Source organism: Alosa alosa, chromosome 9, assembly GCF_017589495.1.
Source record: "Alosa alosa isolate M-15738 ecotype Scorff River chromosome 9, AALO_Geno_1.1, whole genome shotgun sequence".
NCBI classification, from domain to species: domain Eukaryota; kingdom Metazoa; phylum Chordata; class Actinopteri; order Clupeiformes; family Clupeidae; genus Alosa; species Alosa alosa.
The window spans coordinates 1,526,998-1,551,402 of NC_063197.1; the positions used below are offsets into that span (position 1 = coordinate 1,526,998).

General features: G+C 40.9%; 1 protein-coding gene across 2 annotated transcripts; it reads right to left on the reverse strand.

Moving 5' to 3' along the window:
* sirt7 (sirtuin 7) lies at nt 1–24,405 on the reverse strand. Of its 2 annotated transcripts, none has more exons than XM_048253387.1 (10): nt 23,932–24,405; nt 22,231–22,368; nt 22,083–22,115; nt 21,800–21,870; nt 17,506–17,578; nt 17,209–17,307; nt 15,331–15,567; nt 15,166–15,246; nt 914–1,020; nt 1–814 (listed from the first exon to the last, which is right to left on the reverse strand). In XM_048253387.1, the coding sequence occupies exons 1-10, from the start codon at nt 24,034–24,036 to the stop codon at nt 622–624; spliced, it is 1,137 nt and encodes a 378-aa protein (XP_048109344.1). In that variant the 5' UTR covers nt 24,037–24,405; the 3' UTR covers nt 1–621. The 2 variants fall into 2 exon arrangements, with proteins under 2 accessions (XP_048109344.1, XP_048109343.1); XM_048253386.1 differs by having other exon boundaries at nt 22,011–22,115.

Sequence of the window (24,405 nt, forward strand, 5' to 3'; positions counted from 1 at the left end):
TACATGACATTTTCATTTGTTTTATTATCAAAAATATTATTTGAGTCAAGAGTAAGGTCTAAATTGTATTAAACATGACATTAAACAACTAGATACTAGATAGTACCACATAACGCATGACCGCTACTCAGTCCTGTACATCCTTTCCGCGAAAATAAATCACACTCGTCAATTTGTCTCAATCTCCTATAATGATTGTTTCAGATTATTTCTAAGAAAAAAAATGAGGATTTTTAGTTTTTCTTGGAAAGGTCCAAACAACTGGCCATCACTGTATAGTTCCTTTGAGACATAGAGTAATTCAGCACTGAACATATCCTAACAATGATATGAGTGAATGCTTGGATGATAACCTTGCAAGGTAACAGAAGGGAAAACAATCTCTAAACAAGCCCCAAAACAAAATGGTATTTCTTTGGTAAGTCTCTTGAAAATAAAACTTGATGCACAAATAAGTTTTAATGAAGACAAAGAAATTGTGTAAGCATGAATGGTAAAGGCAACAGACTTGCCCAGCAAGAGAATGACAATGGAGTACAATACTAAGGTAAAATGACAAATACTACAAAACGGTGCCATTTCGCCACATTAATCTACATTTCGTCTTAAATCCACCATGTGTTATTTCTTTCGTCCCTTGTTGCAACCTCGTCCAAACCAGCCTCCTTGTGTCCCTTCTGTCCCTTCTACATGGCCACTGAATTCTGGATGACCAGTGTCAACAGCAGAAGGTGGCAATAACAATTTCCGTGTGTGACTGGCCTCCTCCTTTGGCTGAAGAGTTGTAGCCATATTGAAGATTGGGTCTTCCGCTCTGTCAGAAATGAGGTGAAATTAATAATTACAGTTGGTGAAGTGTAGTCTACATCAATGAAAAACTATATATTCAGAGGAAGCACGAAAACTTACTTACCTATTGTAGGCTGGTGCTTTAATGTTTAGCTCCTCCATCAATAGTGACATCACATCATCGCACTTCCCATGGATTTTCAAAGTGGCCAAATCATCTTTAGGTGTCCACTTGAAAGAAAAAACCTGGGTTAGACCCCTTCTGAACATCATGTCAATACATATGACTGACAGTGTTCTAAAATTCTACACCAGCCTTGTCATTGTTCAGTCTATATTAAATGTTGGCAGGTGATGTGAAACAAACTCATTCTCGGTTATTTGTTTTACCGTTTATTCTAAACCAACGGATAGCGCTGTGGTTCGGGGAAACACTTGGAGACCACCGCTGTATCACAGACAGTGGTTGCAACACAAGGGGTTTTGCTCTAGTACACACAATTGAAAAGGGTAACATGGCATCAAACAAACTCAAAATATTCAGTTGCAGTTGCAGATGCAGTTGTTCGTTCAAAAACCTTTCGGAGAACACATAAATAGCAAACACTTCAACACACGTCTATTAAGATCATAAACGTTAATGTAATATAGGCTACTGCAGCAATCAGCTTCCTCATAGAGGTGAAAGAATTAGACATTTTGTTGTGTGGGTGCTGCCACGGAAATGGTTGGCTATTGTTTGCAATTTCAAAAAAATGTACATTGGGGCAGCGGTAGGTATGGAGGGCAGGTGAAAAGGTTTTGGAGATGCAGTCACAAACTTGACAGGCTTAGGGAAACAGGCCAAAGAACAGAAAAAGTCTTGCTACTGAATTCTTGGAAGGGTGTCCGGTCCAGAAACGCTCTCAGGGTAACACAGGGTCATCTGATAATCCACCAGAGTGAAAATAAGATCCACACACTTACGTCTAACATTCAGTTTTCAACTTCTCTCTCGCCGCACTCATCCGCCATCGGTCCACACTATCTTCGTCATTGAGCTCCATTCAGCAACCATGGAGACGCATCTCGGCGCAGAAGGAAAAAACACCGAGGAAAACGAGCCGGGGCCCGTAACAGATTGCGGAATAGAGCTCATAGGCCTCCACTGCCTAGCATTCTCCTAGCCAATGTCCAGTCTCTTGTGAACAAGATGGATGAACTAAGAGCGAGGATACAGTTTCAAAGAGACATCAGGGACTGTAACATTCTATGCTTTACTGAGACATGGCTAACTGAACTTGTTCGGACAGTGCCATCACTCCGTGGAGTTTTTTCTCTGCTGCTTTCGCTCTGACAGGACTGAGGAATCTGGAAAATCGAAGGTGGCGGTGTTTGCATCATGACGAACAGCAAGTGGTGTGATCCTAGAAATGTCACCGTTCTCTCAAAGTCCTGCTCGCCTCATCTAGAACATCTAGCGATCGTCTGTCGACCCTTCTACCTGCCCGTGAGTTTACCCGGTAATATTCAACGCTGTCTACATTCCTCCACAAGCCAACACAGATGCTGCGGTTTCAGAATTGCAAGAAGTGTTAAATAGACAACAACACACGCACCCTGAAGCTAAACTTATTGTGGCGGTGATTTCAATCAAGTACATCTGAACCGGTCCATGCCTGAATTTATTCAACACATTCACTTCCCTACACGTGGTGACAACACACTGAATCACTGCTACACACAGTTTAAGAACAGTTACAAAGCGAAGTCTCTACCAGCTTTAGGAAAATCAGATCATGCCGCTGTTTTCCTACTGCCTATGTACAAACAGAGAAGTCGGACGGACCCCCAGTGACGAAGGAGGTCAAGCTGGACTGACCAATCGGAAGCCAGGCTACAGGGCGCCCTTAGCAACGTTGACTGGGAGATGTTCAAGGCGAACTCTGCTGACATCAATGAGTTTACGGAAGTATCATTGAGTTACATCAATATGCTAACTGATTCCATCATTCCAACTGTAAAGATCCAAGCTTCCTAACCAGAAACCATGGGTGGATAGAGAAGTGAGAACGGCATTAAAGACACGCACCATGACTTATAATGCTGGGCTTATTTCAGGGATATGACGGATTACAAAGCAGCATCTTATAGTTTACGTAGTGCAATTAAAGATGCTAAAAGCGGCTTATAGAGACAGAGTTGAAGCTGATTTCTTGGAGGGTGATCCAGCACGAGTGTGGAAAGGACTCGAACCATCACTGGCTTTGAAAGAAAGTCCCCTCCTATGATGAATGTGAGTAAAGCCCTCCCTGATGAACTTAATGCTTTTTATGCTCGCTTTGACATGAAAAACACAGACTATATTGGACTAGCTGCAGCATGTGAAGCAAATGAGGATGCACCTTTCTGTGTCTCTGAGGTTAGATGTGAGCAATGCCTTTAGGAGGGTAAATTGTAGAAAAGCTACTGGACTGGATGGAATTTCTAACAGGGTTTTGAAATCCTGCGCTGCTCAGTTAGCTCCTGTGTTCACTTATATCTTTAACACATCATTGGCTCAAGAGACAGTTCCTACTTGCCTCAAGCAGTCTGTTATTGTTCCAGTACCGAAAAACAAAAGTCCATCATGTCTGAATGACTACCGCCCAGTAGCCCTGACGTCTACAGTGATGAAGTGTTTTGAGAAGCTTGTGAAAAACATTATCTGCTCATCCCTCCCTGCCTCCTTGACCCCCTCCAATTTGCTTACAGAGCCAACAGGTCTACAGAGGATGCCATCTCAAACCTCATGCACACCACCTTAACTCACCTGGAGGAGGGGAATGGGAATTATGTGAGGATGCTGTTCATTGACTTTAGTTCAGCATTCAACACGATAGTACCTCTCACCTTGGTCACAAAGATGAAGGCCTTAGGACTGAACACCACCCTGTGTCACTGGATATTTGACTTCCTCACCAACCGTTCACAAGTGGTTAGAGTGGGGGGTCTGACATCTGACTCATTAACCATCAGCACTGGTGCTCCCCAAGGCTGTGTTTTGAGTCCACTGCTGTACAACATCTACACACATGACTGCAAAGCCAACAGTAGTCATACCTCCATCATCAAGTTTGCAGATGACAGTGATCTTGGGCCTGATTAGTAACAACAATGAACAGTTCTACTTGGATCAGGTTGATGAGGTGGCACAGTGGTGTCAATCTAACAGCTTGACACTGAATATCAATAAAACCAAGGAAATGGTAGTGGATTACAGAAGGCAGCAGCAGAACTACAGTTACACCCCACTAATGATCAGCGGGCAACCTGTAGAGAGAGTCACAAGTTTTAAATACCTTGGTGTCCACATTACTGAAGACTTAACATGGACTGTTAACACTCAATATGTTCTGAAGAAGTCCAGACAACGACTCTACTTCCTTCGTCAGCTAAGGAAATTCAAAGTTTCTACATCCATCATGAAGGCCTTCTACACTTCAGCGGTTGAGTGTTCTAACTGGTAGCATCATCACCTGGTATGGGAACTCCACAGTTAGAGATTGTAGTACTCTGCAGAGAGTAGTGCGCTCAGCTGAACGCATACTATAAGAACTCAACTCCCTGCTCTACAAGATATCTATTCCAGAAGAGTACTCCTAAGAGCCCAAAAGATTCTGAAGGACTCTTCTCATCCTAACAATGGATTATTCCTACCGCTGAAATCAAGAAGACGCCTATGTAGTCACAAAGCCAGAACTGAGAGACTCAGGAGAAGTTTTTATCCCCAGGCCATCCGAACTCTGAACTCACACTATACTGACTTTGCACACATTCACTCCTCAGCACTCTCAAACATTTCCCAACTCTGAACTCACACTATACTGACTTTGCACTCATTCACTCCTCAGCACTCATGACCCCCCCCCCCCACACACACACCTACAAGACTTTTAGCACTTTTACATCCCTCACCCTATGCTATAGACCTTTTATTTATTTTGTTATTTCATCACACGTCAAAACACACACACATATCTGACTTTCTCCAACTTTTGCACACTTTTTATTTATTATTTTTGATTTCTCCTCCATCTACCCATGTCCTTGATTGCCTAGCCTTTCTGCCCCCCCCACCCCACCCCCCATCCCCAACACACACACTTACATCACTGTCATCACTTCACATACATACAGCACTCCTCTACATACTTGCTGCACACTGCCCCCACCCCACATACACAGCACATTGTCTTCAGGATCTTCTCCAACACACATCCTCTACATACCCACAGCACACTGCCCCCACCTACCCACCTACACACTACACACACAGTCACTGCTCCACTCCCCCCTGCCCACACATCTTCACTGTCATCACTCACATACATTACATACAGTACTCTGCTTGCAATAGTAAGTCCCTGCCCCCCTACATACACAGCACATTATTTCATCAGGAAGCTTCTCCAACACACATCCCCAACATACTTACAGCACACTGCCCCCCCCAATACACAGCACATTGTCTCATGAGGAAGCTTCTCAACACACATATTGCACACTGCCCTCTCCCCCACATACACAGCACACTATCCCATCTCCCCTGTCATCCCCCAACACACACACCAAGACCCTGGCAGTTGGGTTAGCCCCTTGAGCCGTGGATCTGCCCAAGGTTTCTTCCTTGGTAAGGGAGTTTTTCCTTGCCCCTGTTGCTCTTGGGTGCTCCTTGTTGGTGCCCCCCACCCCATCCCAATCCTCCCCCCCCCTTTTTATGCAGCCCTTGCCACTTAATCTACTAAACCCCTCTTCTACTGCACCCCCATTAATGCACAAATAGGCTGACACCAGACATAATTTCACTGCATTTCTTACTTCCAGTAACTATATGCATGTGACAATAAACTTCCTTGTATCCTTGTATCCTTGTATCATAAAGTGACAGGCCTACTCTTCTTGGTGGCACGTCATCGCGCCACAAACACATGCAACCTCTCAATTGCCACCAGTCTACCCCATTACATTAATACACAGGATTAGATGTTATAATCCCTTGTGCCAAAATCCAAGGTAAAAACACATTCAGACGCCCCTACCCAAATTAACTTAAAGAAAAAAACACACTAACCACCAATCTGCCAACCAATGGTCACAAACAAGACAAATGGCCCATCTAACAGCAGTTTATAGTATGCAGCATGCCATTGGGGTTATCAAGTGGGCACCCTCATCAAGTGAAGACACTCCCCTCCATGCTGCCATCATATTACCACATTGAAATATCCAATACCCAAAATACTCCTAACCAGCCTAGGCATGGTCTAGGTTGGTTAGGTTGGTCCGTCCCGTTGATGCGAACTGAACTATAACCATAAAAACCCTAACCAACCACCATCAACCTAGGCACAGTCCATCACAAACACAACACAAATGAGCCAGTTAGTTTACCTTAGCTTACGCCCCATGTTGCCACAATACCACAATAAAATATCCAAATACTCTTAACCAACCTAGGCATGGTCTAGGTTGGTCCAGCCTGTTGATGTAGACTGAACCATAACCCTAAAAAACCCTAACCAACCACCATCGACCTAAGCACAGTCACAAACACAAAACAAAAGAGCCAGTTAGCTTACCTTAGCTTGCGCCCCAGGAAGGGTAACTTCTTCTTACCCACAACCATTCGCTTGCTCGTTCTGCTGCCAAGAACATGTTACTAACCACCTGCCTTAGACTTCTTCCACAAATGCCCAATTCAGACAGCAAGCCAATAGCAGATCTGGCCACAAAGTTAATTTGCCTAACCCCTTTACTTAGGCTAATGAATTGACCTCCCCTTTTATCCTCAATTGCCACTGCCAAACATTTCAATACCTGGTTGTGACGCCACATATACCGCCCCTGGGTGAGACTTACCTTGCACCTTGATAGGATATAGTGGAGGCTGCCCACACACAAACAAAGTGTGCATTTATCATCCTCACCAAACCATTGACTTAAGTTCTTGGGAGATGGGAGCACATCATATGTAGCACTTAACATAAATCTGATTCTACCAGCTTTCATGCCCCATAGATCTTTCCATCTAATCCGTTCTTTCCATCTAATCCCTTTCCATTTAATCCGTCTTTTTTCCACCCCTTCCCAGTTCACCCACTGCCCTTGTTTTGCCTGCGACACTGCCTTAGTACATCGTACAGTCTCCTCCTGTCTATGCATTTCCTCCACTACCATTTTCCTCTTTTCTCCTGCAGAAGCCTTGCTCCACAAGGGTTTACTTACATCCACCCCTAGACCCCCCCACCCCCGCCCATGCTGCACATGACCCATTATATCCCTATGCCTCAATGCTGATTGAGCTTGCTTAACTGCCTGTTAATCTGTTGATCATTTTTTCCAACCTTGACAGAGGAACTTCATAAACTGTCAATGGCCACATTAGCCGAGGCAATAAACCAAACTGCAGACACCAAAGCTTGAGCTTACCTGGCAGCCCTGACATGTCAATTTTTGCAATACCTTGCCTAGTGTCCCGTCTCAAGTCTTCAACCTGTGACTTATCACCGAGGCTTGCATCATACCACCTTCCCAGAGTCTTCACTGTTTTCTCCAGAACAGTGGAAATCACTTCTTTATTTATATCAAACTTTTATCTATTACCTTCCCTTTAACAATTGAGAGACTCCTAGACTTACTTGGCTTCACCATCTTCCTTGGCTTCACCTATTTAACTTATCCAGCAACCTGTGCATGGAACGGTTGACGTCAAGGTTGTCATGTCGTCCAGGAAAGCCCTAATCAGGGGGAGGCGTGGCCCTCCCTGCAACTTCTCCCCACCCACTACCGATTTTGAGGCCCTAATAATGACCTCCATTGGCATTGTAAAAGCAAGTGGGGAGATGGTACATCCCGCCATGATTCCTACCTCGAGTTGTTGCCACCCTGTGGTGTACTAAGCTGTAGTAAAACAAAATTGAATATCCAGAAAGTATGCTTTTACTAGGCTTTTAATGCTACCTGGGATTCTGAAATAATCGAAGGCCTCCCAACAGACTATGCGGTACTGATCCAAAAGCATTAGCCACATCCAAGAACACAACATGCAGGTCTCTCCTCTCACGCTTCGCTAACTGAATTTGGTGCCAAACATATGCTGGTATGCTCCAAGAACCCGGAGAAGCCAGGGATTCTAGCTTTTTGCACCGTGGTATCAATTAGTTTATTCCTTTCAAGGTACAGTGGGCATCGCTTTAAAATGGCCACTTCAGTCGCGAATTACGAGGCGTGAAGCTTTAGTACCACTTTCAGCCACTGTACATCGCTCTGTCAGTAGCCTGACTGCCGCCCCTTCTGAAAAAGCAGGAGGCTAGGCTACCTTTAAACGTAATTGTTACCGAGAGTAATTAAACATTACCTCGATTAAGGCTACTTGGGTATGGCTTAAGGCTGGACTACATGGTGGTAGCGAAAATCGAAATCTGCTTTTGATAGCCTACCGGTGCCGTTCCACAAAACGAAAAAATATCTTAATTTGCTGTCTATGTTATTGTCAGTGTTGGCGGTAACGCAACTACGCAAATCAAAACAGTGTCTTAATTTGGCCTACTTCTTGACTGCAATGTAGTCAATTGACTGCTTGACATGTCATTTTTATTTTTCTGTACAATAAACAAATACATCTGCTTTATGCTGCAGAATTACATTCATATTTGGCTGACTGCAGATGCGCCACTTCCCTCCCCATATTCCAAGTTTAAGATAGTAGCCTATACAAAAAGCACTTCATACCATCATAAAAAAAAATCGTTAAAACGAATAGCTATTTGCAATTTGACAAAACACTGGTCCTCATTTTGCGAATGCGAGGACGATATGAGCCTGTTGCCTTTAGTTAGATGTCTGAGTCACGCATAATGTTTGAAAACCACTGGCTCGTAATCACAATAATTTAACACACGACAGTTGGATGGCCTACTTCATCATGTCCCCATGCCTACATTTTTGTGAGTAGCATAGAGATCGTTAAAAACAATAAAGTATGGCTCTCCGTTTGGGACATCGAAAACTTTTTTTTTTTAAATATTTTTAATAGACTACCGTCGAAGATGCTGACTTGCAAAAGCCTCGGGATAACACGTTATCTCCACTATCATCAGTCATGCCCCTTGATCAAAGTGGGGAATGAAATAAAAGTTTGAGAACCACTGGCTTAACAAGTTACCTGCAGTCCAGAACACAGAATCTGTTGCAATATTCTGATGATCGGCGATGATATCGGCAAATGTTTGTTTTCCAAAGTAAGAATTTCACTTCACCATGCACCTTCGACAATGAATAGCTCATTACACTTGTTACTGTTAAACATAGGCCTACCTGGTATCATTACAAACATTATTCTGTGTCCTAAAACTGGCATATTTTATGGCATTGTGTCATGTAAGTTCGTTGCAAAATCTAGAGAAATGTGTGAGGTGGTCAGAGGGAGAATTAGGGACAATTGAGACACACATTGGATTGTGTTATTACTTGAACATTCCACACTATCCACAGCTGTGATAGGCCTATCAGGGCAGGAGAATTACTGTTAGCGCAGGCTTTATGTAAAATTCTTCAACAGAAGGCCTCGAATGTTGTCTTGTTTGTGGAGCGCTTTAGCCTAGAAATCTAGACGCGCCCCTAGCGGCAGCAGGACTAGTCAAGCAACTCTCCGTTGGCTTGTGAGCTCCAGAAATCGAAACTTAAATCAGGCCTTTGAAATCGTGTATAGAGTCGTTTGGTGGGCTTAACATAATGATTGATGGCAGAGTTGCAACGTTTTGGCTTGAATTCCCTGCTACTTGAAAACAAATATCCTATTGCGTGCAGAGGGAATTTGAAAGACAACTGATTATCCTGCCCCTCGGACTGAGCACTGCGAACGGTGCGTGCCCAGACCCTACATTTTAATGTGGGTCTGGCTCGCCAGGCGCTTTGCTTCACTTCTGTAATCTCGGCTTCATTGAAAATGAGGGCTTCCCTCAATGACCCTCCGAGAGTAAATAAAGGTTGAATGAATGAATGAATGAATGAATGAATGAATGAATGAATGAATGCCCAAAATAAAGGCCTGTGGTTTGCGCAGCCTACAGTAAATAACAGACCCGCCAGAATGTGCGTTATGATGCTTTTACGAGCAAGATGTTTTTTTTGGTACCCTCCCACACATGTTGTTCTTAAATAACAATGATCATCAGTAATATTCGACCATTAATTTGGGTAAATGGGCAAAGCGTGACTACCTTGATTGGCTGATGATTGTAACGGGCATGATTCCAAACACCTCCCTTACCATGATGAGTGACAGGTGACAGGTCTCAGAATCGTCGCTACACAAGGGCCGGAAGATGATGAATAACTGGGGCCGTAGGCTATTCACAAAGGCTTTTATCTTACTACTAGGAGTAGGCTACTCCTAAATCGCACTTAAAGATTTTAGATTGGAGTTTTCTCTTAAAAGTTATTCACAAAGCCTTTCAGACAACTCCTAAACTAGGAGTGAGTCTTTGTGGATGACGTCATTACTCATGCACGAGCTTGACTGAAGTGACCACCTTGATTGGCTGACAATTGTAACGCAGGAATTCCAAACACCTCTCTTCCGATGATGAGTGACAGGTGACAGGTCGGAGAATCGTCGCTACACAAAGTAGTCGCGAAGGACGGAAGATGATTAATAACTGAATAAAAAGGCCTAGCCTAAATGAATAAAGGGTAAGGCAAAACAAATAGCCTAGTAGCCTGATGAAACATAGGCCTATGGATTGATGCAGTAGCCTACATTTGCAACATTATTAAATTAATCTGTCACCATATGCCTAGGCTACATTTGCAAAGAGAACATTTTAATTTGATTCACAATGAAACGTTACATTTCAATTACATGTTAACAATGAGTAGTTTTGGTTGTTGTTGTTGGTTGCGCGTTATTGCATCCCTTTTATGAATGCAAAATTGTTCCCTCGATTGGAAGCTCCTGTTATAGCATAGGCTACGCATTTCAAAACATCGCAACGTAAAATGCCACAAAAAGCTGTTTATGAATAGGTCTTAGTGAGTTAGGAGTCCTCTCGACTTAAGCTGTCCCAGACTTAGGTGCAAAACAGCCTAGTAGCCTAATGAAACATACAGATTGATGTAGTATCTTTGTAACATTATTAAATTATTCTGTTACTATGCCTACATTTGCAAAAGAGAACATTTTAATTTGATTCACAATAATGTTACATTTAATTTACATGTTGACAATGATTAGCCTAGTTTTGGTTGTTGTTGGCGGCATTATTGCATGTTAGTTATGCCTACAATGCAAAATTGCTTCCTCACGATTGGAAGCTCCTGTAGCTGCATAGGATTTCAAAACACGGCAAAATGCTGCAGGTTTGTGAATAGGTCTGAGTAAGGAGTCCTCTTGACTTATTTTAAGCTGTCAGAGGTGGGAAGGTGTGATTTGTTGGGGGCAGGGCCGGATTAACTGGGCACAAATGTCTGATGGCCCCCCTTCCCCCCAGCCAACGTGAATTGGGTGGTTAGTTAATAGGCCTATCGTGAAGATTTTTCCTGCCATCTAAGGCACGAGCGCATCTGTGAGGCCAAGCCTCACCAAGAAGCTCGTTTGTTTACAACTAACATTCCATTTAATTAAACTGCTTTATAGGCTATGCCGAAATAGTTTTCAACATTTTGAATATTAGTGTCGGGTTAATTGAAATGTTCTCAAAGTAGCCTTATGGCTGAAAGCTCCCCCCCGTCAAGCAATATAACCATACAAACGCGCTTCCTGCACTCATTGTTTCAAAAGGAGTAATTTTGGCTTTGTCAGAACTGAAGAGCTGTGGACGGCACGGCACAATATGCCCAATGAAAATAAATTAAATTAACGCAACACAACACAGACCCCGCTTCTCTCGCGTCAATCACTGACAGTAACCTAGAATAAATGCATGGGGAAAAACACTTCCCCATGACAAAGACATCGTAAAACACTGAAAGTTAATATTTTGTCACTAGCAACATACATCTGTCCTTTGTTAAATGTATTATGTTCCAAGTAGCCTATGCGTAATTCTGCTTCATAAAGTTGAACAAATACATTTGCTTATTTCACAGAAAAATATAAATAGCCAGTTAGGGTCTACAGTGCAAAGTTGGTAAGTTATGGTAGGCCAACTTGCAGTGAACATACAAACAGGGGAAATTCTTTCTCTTGTAGCTGAGTAGCCTCAGGTGCGCCGCGTAGACATAAGGCCGAACATGCAAGCCAATGAATCGTGCTCTCACGACAATCACGCCGTTAAACTTAAATAGGTTAACATCACTCTAACCCTTCAAAAAGGAAAACGATGATTTGAAGACATCTGTTTTTTGGTTGGAAGGGCAAGGGGTAGCAACAGGGCAACACAGTGACAGGCCCGATGGCAGGGCTGTTATGAGAGTATTCAAATATGGGATATTCTACGGAAAACATTAAAAGCGGGGAAAGTTAAAATCGTGATAAACACAGAAAAAGTTGGCATGCATTGTTTTGGTCCCGTGCACAGGGATTATTTGTCATATTATTAATCACATATGATTATTTGTGAAATTGTGCAAACAGACGCAACACATTTGAAAAGGAAGGACTGGTAGCATGCAAGCTCACGGGAAAGATTGATTTAAGAACGTTATCACAGTGTGTGGCTGTGGCGCGGGCGGAAGACAGCGACAATTGGCAGGGGAGGGTCATGTCTTTTTTAACAATTCTGTCGGAGGGTCATTGAACAATTTCTAGCAGGCAATAGAGGGTCATGCTACTTGCAACTGAAGCACTCAAAATTCCTCCGGTGGCTCCTTCAATAAATAACGAACAGTCCCTAGATTGCTGCTGGGCTTGTCTTGGTTCAACAACTCATTGCCGTCAAACGCATAGCCTATATCGTGGTTGCATCCATTACAAACAAACATGGAATGTGAACGTCTGGGATTGGGGAGAGCACTAAATGCTCTACTGAATAAGCATGAAGTCAAACCTTTAAATGAAAAACACTCTTTAATAATCAAAAAAAAAAAAATAAACCGCTAATGAAGTAAACGTGTGACCATCAAAAATCGTTTATCGCCTGTAACTCCGTGATAACAGGACGGCATTTGGCTGAGCAACGGAGGTTAATATGCTCTATATTTTGTCCAAATGATGTCTGTCTAACATCGTTGCACTCAGAGAAAACCAGAATGTTTAATTTGTCCTGCGTTTTTTCAACGGCTGCAAACGGGATTCACTCGCAGTTAACCAAATATTTCTTTATTAGGGCAGGGCAGGCATATTTCTGGCTATTAAATTATTTCTAAACCAGTCTGCTAAAGTCTGTAGTGAAGTCTGTGTAGGGTTTTCCAGGCTCCATTTCTTTTACTGAGACACCCTGCTCACTTGAGCCATCTACCGGTTGTTTGGGTTGTTGCAGCGTCTCACTGGAAAAATACAAATTAAAAGTCGCGTGATCCCACGCACGGCCCGCGAGTGAAGCTGGCCAAGTCGAAGCACTGCCCACTGTAACTTGTAAGTCTCCATAATTCCGTGAAAATGCATGGATTCCAGTTGCTGCTACTGGAAGCAACGGAATCCATGCATTTCCACTGAATTATTTTTGGAATCTGATCCCTTATCATACCTGTTCGTTTTTTTCGTCGCTCGACTTATCGTGACTAAATTCAAGATGGCGTCGAACGGTAAAATTCCTTAAGGTACTGTCTGTATAAATCGTCTTGTAAATAAACTACCAGTGCTTTTTCAAGTAAGGACATCATACTATTAAAAAAACAAGATGTATCCAACCAGATTGTCAGCTTGGAACAGACCAAGGACCATATAACCAAAAAAACTAAACTCACAGACCATCGACATCTAAATGTAAACTGTCCTAGCTGCATAGGTAGTGTCTCAAAACTGTTGGCTTATTGAAGTGTCAGGCCTGTTAAACAAACAACTCTTTTAATTCAATTCATTCTGTTTGGATGAACATACAAAACTCACATACACACTCACAGCTTTGCTTTGGAGTCGTGCATATGCAGTTTAAGAAACACCGATATAAAATATATTTTACCACATCTGTTCACGGACCACTAAGGGTAGCTTGCAAATGACATTTGAGAAATGCTGCTGTATGTAGCCCATACAAAATGACGTTTGAATAAATTATATGTTCAATAGCGTGAAGGATTCTTTTTGCAAAAAAAATGGTTATTACTAGGGCGGTCAGCGTTAACATGTTAATCACAATGCGATACAGGTGTTTTGGGAACACCGTTATAAAAGTAGCAAAATGCTATGCTGTTTAACCTGAGGGGAGGCCAACTATCTATTGTTTATTGTAAATGTTTATTTTGGTATTCCCAAAACACCTGTAACTACATGCATTTATTCTGTGAATGGGACTTGGTAAAATATTGGTACTTTACACATTAAATATCCATATACTTAACTATTTCCACATAGATTTTTATGGTCCTACTAGTCCCCCTAGCTACCCCACATACCATTTCAGTTGCTTGAAAATGACACAAAAATACAAACACGCCTTGTTTTATCCTTATTATGTCATGGTCATTTGATGTGGATACTTCAAATTGTTGGAAAAAATTAATAAACTGTTTTTTGAAGAGGAAATAGTAAATAATACCAAATGAAAATGTTTTTTACTACCCTCATCATCACACTTAATGCACATTTTTCCGAAATCTATGGCCCTTTCGAAAGCCAGGAGACTTTTAGTACAGACTTTAAATTGTTTACACATGCTTTTTAGGAGTTGGTCTTCCACCCTAGAAAATTTGAGGAGGCTAGGGAAAATATTTGTCAAGATATTAATGCCCAAACATGGCACATGTTTTTCAAGCTGTTAAAATGAAAAAAATTCTGAAGGTCTGAAAAAGACTTGCACAGAAATATTTCACAGGCCTTGGTTTTAGGACCCATTGATGATATAGACAAGGTTTGAACAAAATCTGAGATGGTGCAGCAACAACCTTATCTGATTTGAGATGGAATGACTCACATGCAAAATAATAGAATTTTAATCATGTGACAAAATGTGATTAATTGCGATACTATAGAAATTCAGCGATTAATCGCGATTATGAAAAAAATAATCGTTTGACAGCCCTAGTTATTTACATTTTAGTTATTTACATTTATCCAAAGTGACTTACAAAGTTATGAATTGTGTGTTGAAAGATTGAAAGATGGTTAAAAGAATAACTTACAAAGATAAGTAAAGCAATATCAAAACAATACTGACAAATAATAAGAATAGTGATTGGCTCTCTCTTAGTTAATTGCCAACTGAAAATGGTACCCTTGATGAAGGCTTCTATCATGAGCCATTTCAATAACAATACCTGCAAGTTGACAATGTAGAGTCTTGGTCTCTTATTAGCAGGTCTGTTCATACACCAGAGGCGTGGATATTTCTTCAGCACCTAATGAGCAAATAATATCAAAACTTTATTTAGAGAGATGATAAAGTGATATCTTCATAACTGTTTAAATTCTCATTCTCCTACCTTAAGGCTTGAGCCCAAACAAAGGATGTTATCAGAGCGTTCAGCTGCCTCTATAGCTCCCTTCCAGTTAAGCGGTTGGTCCAGGGTGCCTCGTTCTCCAAAGTGCACAATAGTGTCCCTAAGATCTCCTCCACAATGACAACATTGTCGCCCAGTTATATGCCTGTGTACAGCTGTGCGCTCTGTTACATCAAAGAGACGTATGTACTCCCTCACTGGGATGCAAGTCATACACACCTACAACATGAAAAAAGGAGAATTTAGTTTATGGTACTTTCAGGTAGGAATTCATATATCAGTTATCAATTACATTTGATGTAATCAATTACCATCCAATGTTTCACATATATTGACTAATCTGTGGCGGGGCGCCATGAAATCAAAATCGGCCGCCACAGATTAATATTCTATGTTTTAATTTAATTTATTTTAAATTAAATACAAGATCAAATCCTTGCATTGCCATTGAGCTGCGCTTACACAAGCAGCCTTTCCTTACCCCGCCCCACTCTCTCTCGTAGCCTGCTGCCCCTCCTCTGCATGTGCATTTAACAAAGTATTCACAATTGTTGAAGGATTGTTGTTGCCACATAGAAGCATAGAAGACGTCTGGCTAAATTGCTATTAAATCCGCTTTAGCATCGCGGACCATGCTTAAAATTTGTTCAAAACTGCTGCATTGAAGTTAACTCTGCTAAGGTCTTATCACAACATAGTAGGCTACATTGAAGAGACTAAACTACGTTAAGTTATGCAATCAAGCAGTATCTCAAAGCTAACGTTAGAATACTGTTTGGATGTCGAATTTAGCATGCTTAGCCTACTTACAGCTGCTTGTCAATTTGGTTGAAGGGCTCATTTTATTGACTCCGACACTGAATGTTAGCAAAATCCCGATGTAAATGGAAAAGTGTTTTCCAAAATTCAAAAGTGCTTGTCCCAAGGAGAAGTACGAACCTTTATTTTAACTATGTAGAAAACGTTATGAATTGCATCCACACATCAGCAGCCTTTTAACTGTGTTAATCACGAACGTCTTAAAGTGACAGGCACTCACTTAGACCTATACACTACCAAGACGATCTTAATACCACCCCAATGTCCAAGTCAGCTACCGCCACAAATTGAATCCAATTCTGTGGGAAACACTGCCATCCCAGCGCAGATCTGGCTGAATGTGATGTGTGACATCATGTTTGTATTGTAAGATCATGAATGTGATGTGACATCATGTTTGTATTGTAACCTCATGTTTGTATTGTAAGATTCTATACACTTATACACTCTATACACTTTCAAAGTTTGCAATATTTTGTCTGTAGGAACTAGCAAAATATCGATTAATTCATTAATCATTAGTTGATTGACCTTATTGATCAATTAACGATTAACTGATAAGAGGCTTTTTCCCTAAGAATGTACATTTCTCACGGTATCAATAGTGTCTAACATAAAAAGCAAAATATTGCGTATACTGAATATTGCGTATATACAAATTCTTGGGTGTGTGTGTTTTTTTTTAATCATTAGCCTACTTGGGTGGGGAGCTAAAGCTATGCCATAATCAGAAATATATATAAAGCAAAGTAGGCCTGAGTAACAAATGTGACCCTGCAAGGTGAAACCAGTCGTGTTGCACACGGTGGTATTTTGAGAATATCCACAATAAACAAACGTACAGGTTAAAATGACGAATGTCACGTTTTCGCATAATTCAACAGTATACAGTCTACACTTTCATACATTTCACTTTTCACTTTAACCTGCAAGTTTACTTTTTTAATACTGTATACAGAGGCTGGAATGGTGCAGTATAATACAGGATCTCCTTTCGTAAAATGCCTTATTATAAGCAGAAAAGTGAAAAATGCTTTACACCTCTATGAACATGTTTCCATGTAGCTCAGAGAGGTTTTGCCTGGGGAGTCCACTTCTTAGGTGGAGTCCATCACAGTTTTGAGAGACCACTTGCTGAACCTGTCAAAACACAAACAAGAAAACAGTCAAGTTTTAGTTTCCGTTAAAGAGATGGAATTATATAAATAATACTCAATTCTACAACAAGTTTGCTGGGAAAACAATAATACCAGTAAGAAGAAAGTGTATATAATATAAATTACTTGGTAGAGGAGCCTTAAAATTCCTAATGGGGCTTTGTTTATTTGACCCACATACCAGTTTTTCTTTATGCAACATCTTGATGCACATGTGTGTGAAAGTGGGCTCAGCTTGACTCAAATCTGCCACTCTAAAAAACAGGGAGACTTATTAGTGTAAAGAGAAGGCAAGATTAAGCTTTAATTTGATATCCTGACATTGCTGAAACTGCACCTGAGCAATAAATGTTATTATTTATACAGGAGATATAGGCCAGCAGGTTCAACCAAGACTGAGAAATAGAAATCATGTGATAAACTAATAATAACTAAATAGTCATCATCATCATCATCATCTAGTAGTACTATGTGAACAAGACATACAGAACGCTTCCATGCAGCCAATAAACGGTTTCAAATCAATTTATTGGGAATAAACCGAATATGCGTGTCTTGTAAACACCTAAATCCTGATTGAAATAAACCGAAAAAGGCCATATTCGGTTTACTAATAAACCGTTTGCACACCCTAGCATATGCTTGTTTTAAACAGAATATTGGGTCATTAAAACACCTTAAATGCAATATGCTCCCAGAAGGAAGAGTGTTGTAGGCCTGCACATGCTCAATTCCCACAGAATTCGGATGAAATTACCCAATTCTCTCACGCACTTTCCTAATCATGGCGAAACAATGCGCACACTTTTGGAAAAAGGAGACAAACTTATGTCTTGCAATCATAAAAATTACATGGAGTTCATCGACGGGAGAAAATGTCGTAATACCTACGTTTTTAAAAAGATTCGTAAAAAACTTAATGAGGCTGGCTATCAACATACGCCTGAACAAGTAAAATACAGGTGGAAGACCCTGAAGACGTTGTATTATGCAGCCAAAAGAGGGAATTCCACCAGCGGAGATTTACGTCATGACGTTGGGAGCATATTTGTAGGCTGCGTCACTGACTTATTCTGAATAATGTTGATTGCTATGTAAACAGGAATATGCTCAAAATGTGACATTGTACTTGCTTGTAAAGAGGTTAAACGGAATATTGACATAAACGGAATCAATAAACTGATTCAAAACTGTTTATTCCCGGCATGAAAATGTGCTGATTGGGGCAGCCGTGGCCTACTGGTTAGCGCTTTCGGACTTGTAACCGGAGGGTTGCCGGTTCGAACCCCGACCAATAGGAAGCGGCTGAAGTGCCCTTGAGCAAGGCACCTAACCCCTCACTGCTCCCCGAGTGCCGCTGTTGTAGCAGGCAGCTCACTGCATCGGGATTAGTGTGTGCTTCACCTCACTGTGTGTTCACTGTGTGGTAAGTGTGTTTCACTAATTCACGGATTGGGATAAATGCAGAGACCAAATTTCCCCTCACGGGATCAAAAGAGTATATATACTTACTACTATACACCTCAAAGTGCAATAACTGATCCAAACAAACTGGTATAATGGAATAACAACAACAACAACAACTAGAAAAGCATTTCCTGAAGGAAATACAGTGCATGAAAATGCAAAAATATGATGTAAAATATCATACAGAGTAAAAACAAACTATATTGGTTGCTAGGTAGATGAGGTTTATAGTTGGAATGACTGAACAGTTAAATAGGTGGATAGTTGACGATAACTGACAGTTGGAATGGCTCTAATGTTTGCTAGCAGTTATGCTAACTATGTTAACAAAGATAATAATGCTAACCAAGTAACTTAACTTAGTTAATTTAGCTAATGTTTTCAAGCAGTTTTTTTAAAAATGTTAATAATGTTAATGCTGTTAACTATGTTAACAATGCTAACTGTGTGACTTAGCTACCTTAGCTAATAATTTATAGCAGTTATACTAAAATATTAAGAATGTTAACATGCTAACCATGTTACTTAGCTAACTTGTTAACTACGTTAACTAGCATGCTAACAATGTTAAAATGCTAACTATGTTAACCATGTGACTTAGCTAACCTAGCTAATCATTTTTAGTAGTTATGCTAACTATGCTAACTAGTATGCTAACATGCTAACTATGTTAACCATGTTACTTAGCTAACTTAGCTAATCATTTTTAACAGCCCGGGTCCGGCCCAATTCTGGCCCACGACCTGATGTCAAAATAATAATAATGTAATTCGGCCCTTGAGGGTATTTTTCATTGCAACAAACAACGACACTGATTAAAACAGACGATAGATCCAAGTAAGGTGGCAAATCTCTTTTGTATTCTCCTTCACTAGTTGCTAGACATCCAGAGCTTCGATTCAAGCCCAAATCCACTTCAGAAAAGTTTTCAGGAAGTACGCGAGAAACACAAAGATGACATGCATTTGTTTGTAATGACACGCAAGTGATGCTGGCCACAGTTTTCCACAAATTAAAGCAGAAATACACCAAATGTTGAAAAAAGTTGAGTGATGAAGTCTTGGGTCTGTTATTCACCTATTCTGATTCTGAAGGAGAATATCTGCCTTTTTGGAGATTATGATCAACCGTCTATTGACAGTGATAGTCATGGTGCGTCTGTGAATGGAGGTGCGTCTTTGCGTCTTTTCGACAGTGTCCACTAAGCATACCATGCTTATTTCGACCCTCTGCTCAACATAGCTGGGGGTGATGATAGTGTCCGTAATTGACGTGGTACAGACAGCAGGGGCAGTAAAAATAGTGTCGTTATGATGATGGTGTCCTTAATAGACGTGGTACAGACAGCAGGGGTAGTAAAAGTAGGGCTTTAGTAAGTAGTAAGAACTACAAAGTCACCTGTGATAAGAACTGATTTCACCAGGCTACTTTATTGTATAGTAGCATAGGGTTTGTGGTTATAGTAATAGTTTGTTATCGTTGGTTTACACTTTAGGCCTACTTTTTTTCCTGTTAATTTGTTATGTGGGTAATATGACAAAAAAAAGAAAGTAAACCTGCTCAAATATGTTCAACATCCAGTATTTACTGAAAGGTGCATAATTTGAGGTGGTTGCCATCCAGTGTTATCATAATATGCAAATTAGATGGGTAAATTGACCTCACATTTACAGTAGGACTTTATCTCTGACCACTTTTAAGCCATGGCCTTTTGAAATTTTGAAGTCAAAATCCAATTGTTTTTAAGTTTAAGACCAGGGGCCTATTGCACAAAACTAGGATAAGGGAATAAGCCGGGATATCTTGGTTATCCTGGCTCAATTTATCCGTGATCCAGTTGCACAAAAGCGGGATAGGGGCAGCAGGATATGTTATGGTATAAGTTACCATGGTGATTCATTCTGTGGAGCTAGCCTACTCCAGACCAAGTTCCAGGATCTATTTAATCTCATCCCTTATCTCAGTCAGCAGTCACCACAAACGGAAACCAATAGTTATTCCACTGCCCACTACACATTGTTATCACATATACCTAGACCCACTGTCATTATTTAAATGTTTGTGATCATTAATTAACTCTTACATACTCGCCATTCCCGATCAGTCATGCGACAATGTGACGTCACAGGAGTGCCTAACCATTTTGCGCGTGGTGGTCGCGGCACTAGCTTCAATATTCTCCTAAACAGAGGTGTTGCTGTTTGTTGCTGTTGTGAAAAGGCTATCGCTACCTACTTCACACCGTAGAAGAAGCAATGAAGCCGCTCTAGTTGCCATGGTGAATCAGTGAATCTGTGATCGGTGGCGGGGTCTATTTGAGGGAGCCGTGAGCACGCACTTATCCAGGATAGGTTTAACCTGGCTTGATGAATCTGTGTCTGCCCATCCTGGCTTGCTCGTTGTGCAACCAATTAAGCCTGTACGCTCTTGTTTTGGATTCATTGAGCGCAGCTCAAATCCCGGATGTCTTAATTCTGCTTTTGTGCAATAGGCCCCAGGTTTAAATAAGTTATGAGAGGAAAATATTTGTATTTGGTGTGAAACACACATACATGTTTTTATGTTTTTTGTTTTGTTTGTTTTTATAATTTGTATTCATAATTATTTCATCATTTTATTATTTATAAGCTAGTTGTTAGTACAGGTGTCTAAAAAGAGCTAAAAAAGACTTGCACTTTCTGTTTGCAGTTTTGTGTTATACAGTATTTGAAATAATGGGAAAAAAACATTGCATTTTCAGAAATATCTTTCTTTTTTTGTATTATTCTTGAGCACTGATGTGGCCCCCTAATCAGATGGCATTGGCAGCAGTGGCCCTATAGTTTCTATATGTTGGGGACCCATACTATACATTTCTAAATCAAACTGTCTAGATCCATAATGGGGCTCTATGGGCTGGGAAGTAGACTAATACATATGAACTGAGAGATTTACTTGGTGAAGGGGGCTAAATAGTTGGGATTTTGTGGCACAGTAAAAACATTTGAACCCAGTGTTCTTCAATTTACCTCACTGGCAGACCCCTCTTCAACTTTGTCCAGACACCATTAGGCCCACGGTAGTCTGGAATTGATGCAGCCTGGAGACCATATCAAATATGAGAAATGGATATCTATGTGAAAAATCGCCGGATTTCTCCTTTAAGCCAACGGTCAATCATTGGCTGATTTCCTTCTTTGCTTAATAATGCATCTTAAATCAGTCTCATTAGGTTACTACCGTGCTGATGCCAGCTCCAGTATAAATGACCAGGTTTTGGGATGTTCGTAATGCCTCTGCTAGCTGTTTCACCTTAAATCTCAGCTCCTCATCATCATCGAACAACTAAATGTGAGAAATGATATACAATGTTTGAAATTGCATCACCATTCATTTAACAAAAGAACAATGAAACAGATTACAGAATTTAAAAGTTGAAAAATGACCAAAAAGAAAAAACCTCATCTTGCTTTCTCTTCACCAAGGTCCTCTGGATTTGGCGTTTGCACAATTCTTGCACAATGTCTTGGTGCTGCTGTAAAGCTGCCAGATCCATTTCAGTGCGTTCACCATCTTCTTTCTTCAAAATGTCTGATATCTAAATGATGTAAAATGCAGATATAAAATAATTTAGCCACTACAAGAAAACTTTTTCACATTTATTCAGATTCAAACTTTTTTCACTTATTCAGATATTTCATGAATAGCTCGCAAATTCTCTAAATGACAATAGTTAGAGAAGGAACAAACAAAACAAGACGATTTAAAAGGAACCATATGTAAGAAAAGTATTTCAATGAATCATAAAATGGCCCTGATATGTCACTAGACATTAAGAAATCATGTTAATTTCAAATACTTATATCACTGACAACTGAAGTCCGGCCAGGATATTGCCATTTAAAAAGTGAAGTTGCAGCATTCAACTGATGTTGATGTGTTTTGGCCTGATGCGCCACCCTCTACCTATCTACTAATCACAAAGTCAGTAGTGTTTTGGCATCCGGGTTGGCAACCTCGAGTCAGGGGGGAGGGGGAGGGGATACACCACTCTACAGTAATTTGAAAGTGATTGCAGTACCAGTTTTGGCCAAAATCTTACATATGGTTCCTTTAAGGCCGCTAACAAAGCAACCTGGGCTTCATTTCAATTATGGCCTCACTTTGGGTCAGTTTTGGCTACTTTTTGGCTGGATTTGGGGCCATGGCCATATTTTGGAATGCCACAATTGTTTTTTGGCCACACACATTTTGGATATCGTATATGCTTTAATAGTGTTGTGCGTGCAAATATCCCACTATGGACGTGCATACCATACAACAACTGATGACAATCTACTTATTTGATGTTAGACACTAAAAATGACCGCCATGTAGATTACGCTATCGCTCGCAAATGCGGAAGTAATTGTTTTTAAATGTAGGCGGTCGTGTCTCCACATTTCACGAATCACGATTGGCCAACATCATCCCAACACCGAGAACACGCACAGATCTGAGCTGAAAGTCTAGTTTGGCAAATATATCACATATCGTAGTATCACTTATGAAGTACACCCCTGAGTCAAGGCTTTGTGAAGCCTAGATATATGTCTAACGTGCTTCATATACCACTGTTCCCGACCGGGTTTGGTTGACAGCTTAAACACCATGCGATACGGCGACGCTAAAACAGATCTACTTTCGTGTCACAGCATACCCTGGCTTTGAGCGCAACATACCTCGCTACCCACTAATCGAGATTCATACCCCACTGGTGGTCACTTATTATTGTGTAGTTTGAGACGTAGGCCTATGTGGATTTACCGGCTCTTTTTTGAGTTCTGTGGCCTACTTAAAACAAATCATCATGGTATTCGATAAGTGGACCTTGCTTTCAGGTTTACATTTGAGTACATCCCCTGCCCGCAGGGACTCGGAGAAGTGCCCCACATATGCATCATGGTCGTTAATGCTAAGTTAACTGCATGGCGTTCTGGCATTTCAGTAGAACATTGATTGTGCTGTTTTCGGGAATAGTTTGTTATAGTTTTTTTTTTTTTTTTTCACAAAACAACAACAGTAGGTTAAACAAAGCCTCAATGGCATATTCATACGCCTCGGTGATGACATACAAAAATGCATGCTATTTTTACTGTTTGTAAATGTTCGTTTATCCTACCGTTTTCAGTGTTTTTCGCTCTTTCTCTCGTTGCACAATTCTGGTCCTTTCGAGTGCTTTTCTCTCGTTTCTGGAGGAGACGGAGTTATGTGTATGTCCCTCCATGTTCGTTTGATATTGTATACAAACCAACGACAAATAAGAGGACAGACAGGTACACGGAGCGAGGCGATTTTTGAGCAGCGCCCTCCAGTCAGCCTCCAGCCGACTCGTAAATTCAGCAGCAGCAGCGTGAAAATTCTTCTTCTTCTTCTTTGGGGTTTTACGACAGCCGGCATCCAAAAAGTTGCATTGCTGTCACCTATGGGACTAGCACCGTAGTGCACTATATCCTATAGTCCAGTGTCTTTTAAAAATGTGAAAAAACAGCGTTTTCCCCTCCCGCTTAACCCTATTTCTAAAATGCTTTTCAGAGCGTGAAACTAGCGACAGTCAGAGCCCTTATCTGCCTTATCTCTGCGACAGCAGAGCCCG

Excerpts from the sequence above, each read along its gene's own strand:
- sirt7 (XM_048253386.1), bottom strand. The coding sequence starts at position 24,036 with ATGGAGGGACATACACATAACTCCGTCTCCTCCAGAAACGAGAGAAAA. Across the intron at positions 22,369-23,931 it reads AGCGAAAAACACTGAAAACG|ATATCAGACATTTTGAAGAA; the intron begins GTAGGATAAACG and ends TACATCATTTAG. Across the intron at positions 15,568-17,208 it reads ATGGAAACATGTTCATAGAG|GTGTGTATGACTTGCATCCC; the intron begins GTGTAAAGCATT and ends TTCATGTTGTAG.